At 61.8% G+C, this 3,241-nt stretch overlaps 2 protein-coding genes across 2 annotated transcripts in view; one reads left to right on the top strand and one right to left on the bottom strand.

The window, feature by feature from the left end:
• Nucleotides 1-1,298, top strand: part of APC2 (APC regulator of WNT signaling pathway 2) — a 21,327-nt gene extending 20,029 nt beyond the window's left edge. Inside the window, exons 19-20 of the mRNA XM_004378679.1 lie at nucleotides 664-747; nucleotides 1,175-1,298. Coding sequence (XP_004378736.1) covers nucleotides 664-747; nucleotides 1,175-1,298 — 208 coding nt within the window. The remainder of the gene's footprint in view (nucleotides 1-663; nucleotides 748-1,174) is intronic.
• A 1,010-nt stretch (nucleotides 1,299-2,308) lies between these two features.
• CUNH19orf25 (chromosome unknown C19orf25 homolog) overlaps nucleotides 2,309-3,241 on the bottom strand; it is a 2,492-nt gene continuing 1,559 nt past the window's right edge. Inside the window, exon 2 of the mRNA XM_004378678.1 lies at nucleotides 2,309-2,529. Within this exon, the coding sequence (XP_004378735.1) occupies nucleotides 2,309-2,529 (221 nt within the window). The remainder of the gene's footprint in view (nucleotides 2,530-3,241) is intronic.

Genomic DNA, 3,241 nt, shown 5'->3' with positions numbered 1-3,241 from the left:
AGGAGATGGGGGGCTGTGGTCCGTGGACAATCAACCCCAAGGTGAGGGCTGGGGAACCAAAGTCCTAGAAACCAAATGGCGGTTTCCTGCCAAACCTTGGTGCTGCCATGGGCCACGAAATGTCCCCTCCAGGTGCCAGCTGAAGGGGCACCAGCCAGGGGAGTTTAGAAACTGAGGCCTCTGGGCTCTAACACTGACAGATAACCCCCATAACCCACCACCAGCTGGACGCCTGCCCGTGGCCCACACCAGCTGGGTGCTGGATTTAGGGTGATGCACGCCCACCTGAGCAGCCAACACGTACCTCACCCCGCTGTCACCCAGCCTGGCGGCCCCAGCACCCCCAACTGCACCTGGTTTGCCGTCTGGCTCCCCCCAGCCCCCGCCACCACTGGGTCCCCATGCAGTATTAAATGTGTAAATAGCACTGCGCCCCTCCACCCCACGTGTCCAGCCTGTGCCTGGCTGAAGGACCAGACAGCGTGGACGCCAGACTCTTGTGCACCTTTAATAAACACACTGTGGATGCAACCACCTGTCCTGACACCCTCAGACCTGTCTGTTCACACAATGGGGGAGGACGGGGTCGGGGTGAAGGGGAGGGGCCCCACAGCGCCTGCCATCCTGTTCACCGCCGGGAATGAACACTTTGCTGAGACCTAGGTCCCCAGAAGCAGAGTCCACCATGGTCAACTGCACTGACCTGCAGCCAGCCAGGTCTGAGTCCTCCAGCCGCTTCCTGGCGCGGTAAGTGGGACCCCTGCTGTGGAAGGCTGTCTGTCCAGGCCCCTGGGGGTGTGTGACCCTCTGCCTGTGGGGCACCAAAGGCAACATTATTGTGCACTTGCTGTATGCCAGACAGTGTCCAGTCCTTCCAAGTTGGTGGTTTTGTCCCTGTCTTAGGTGGGGTCCCGAGAAGGGGATTCAGGAGACAGAATTTACTGGGGTGCTTAGGAAGAAGGGAGGTGGGATGGGGAGGGAAGGAGCTGAGGCGGCCTTAGCCTGATCCCACGGGAGCCCTGAAGTGTGAACTGCACCCGGGAGTTAGCTCCACCGTGGGTCCGAGGGCCAGATTTCGTTCCCCCGTATGTGTCAGTCACTGGCTTCAGTCCACCCCCAGAGAGAGGCTGTAAAACAGCGGGCGTCCATGTGAGGCAGCTCCTTCTTTCCAAAGGCCAATCTCCAGAGCAGGGAGCAGCCGCCAGCCGCCTGCAGCCACAGGCGGGGATGATCTGGGCCATGGTGCCCACTACAGTCCACCCCTTACACAGCTCAGCCCCATGGCTTCTCCCACGTAGCTTGCTCCATCTGAGCGCAGCTTCTCCGAGATTCCAAAGTGACAGCTGCACTCAGTACAAGCCTCAGGGCGGGTCCCCAGAAGCAGGGCCCGAGAGCAGGGTCCCGTGTGTGGCTTTATGGACGGAAAACCCGGGAGAAGGCAGGGAGGGCTGTGGTGTGGGTCAGGGGGCAGAGCTGACCCCACCGGAGCTCTGGAGCATGATGAGCACTCAGGGGCGATCGGTCCCACCTGCAGACAAGGGGGCGGGTGTTGCTCAGGGCCAAGGCACCTCAAGCTGTTAACAGCCACATGGGCTCTGGTGGGGCCACAGCGCCCATTGCCATGAACAGAGCCGAGCCTGGCACTTTCTGAACGCCCATGGCAGGGGCTGGGGGAGCTTGGTCTGGGGTGCCCAACGCGTCAACGCCATTTCCATGGGCGATGGTGATGATGACCGCAGACAGGCCCAGCCCTGGAGCTGCCTGGGGCTCAGCAGAGGCATCTTAAAGGATGAGAACTTGGCCAGGCAGGGGTGGCCGGAAGGGCTGTCCCCGACAGGTCAACAGAGCCCGAGTCCCAGGACTGCACAGGGGACGCAGAGAAGGACAGGGCCGGTGGTGGGGTTACTGGCCGATGAAAGGAGCAGAGCCAGCACAGACTCAACCATGGAGCTGGAGGTCCATGGACGTGGTGGGCTCAGATGGGCCACAAGGTCCTGGCCAGGAGCCCTGACCCGGCCCGCTGGGAGGGCCTGTGTCTGAGGTGTGCCGGGTGACGGTGCTGCGGGCAAGGCCGAGATTCCATGGCTGGTGGGGGAGATGCTCAGGTGCCTGCTGGGTCAGGAGGGCACGGGCCACGTGTGAACAAACACGTCCTGGATAATTCACAAAACGGAGAACTGGATGTCGGCCTTTTACCCTGGCGGGGCGGGCAGGCTGGGCCATACCAAATGAAGGGGGGGGGGGCGTCCTGGAATGCACCACCAGCTTCTCTCTGCTCCTCCCAAGTCCAGGGAGCAGGGTGGGTGGGTCAGCCCGAGGGGGTGGCCGCGGGCAGCGCCGTCTGCGCCACCTGCCCCACGCCCCGCTCAAGCTCCACGCCTGCCCGCTGCAGGTCCTCACGCTTGTGCCTCAGTGCCTCGCCCGCCTGCCGCAGCCGCTGGTTGGTGGCCACATAGGCCTGGCTCTGCTGGTACAGCTGCTCCCGCCGCGCCTCAGTGTCCTCGGCGCCCCCAGCAAGTCCTGCGGAGTCTGGGGACAAGACACAGCAGAGTCGGCCTGCGGGCCGAGAACCCAAGCCTGGGAAATAAAAAACCAAACCAGTTCCCACGGAGCTGACTCTGACTCCTGGTGACCCACGTGCGTCAGAGCAGAACTGTGCTCCGTGGGGATTTTAGCGGCTGGTTTTCCGGCAGTAGACTGCCAGGCCTTTCTTCCGAGGTACCTCTGGGTGGACCCAAACCATCAACCCTTTCGTTAGCAGCTGAGTGCTTAACAGTTTGCACCACCGGGGATCCAGGGACTGCAGTAGAAAGACGGATCCCGGGGCCAAGCACACAGTAGGCACTTAATAGATGCAGCTTCAGAGAAGCGCTGGGTTTCGGCCCTGGCCTTGGGCCGCCTTGGAGGGGCCAACCCTCTGTCTGACAGAACTTCCAGGTGATGGAAATGTTCTCCATCCGCACCGACCAACGCGGCGGCCACGTGTGGGTCTTGAGCCCTTGAGATGTGGCCAGATGGAGTGCAGACCTGAATTCTTCATTTTACCGCCTTTTTATTCACACCTTAAGGGCCACGCGTGGCCGGTGTACTGCACAATGCAGGTCCGCGGTGTCGACTTCCGTGGGCATCCAGGGGAAGTCGCTGGGGGATTTAGCGTATTTTCATAGCACACTCCACACAGATATCTGGGGGTCCCCCCTGTGCCCACATGGTGTACATACTCTCCTCAGATTCCTGACCG

Source organism: Trichechus manatus, unplaced genomic scaffold, assembly GCF_000243295.1.
Source record: "Trichechus manatus latirostris isolate Lorelei unplaced genomic scaffold, TriManLat1.0 scaffold00057, whole genome shotgun sequence".
NCBI lineage: Eukaryota > Metazoa > Chordata > Mammalia > Sirenia > Trichechidae > Trichechus > Trichechus manatus.
The sequence above is the reverse complement of the archived record's forward strand: the minus strand, read 5'-3'. Positions and strand labels throughout refer to the sequence as shown.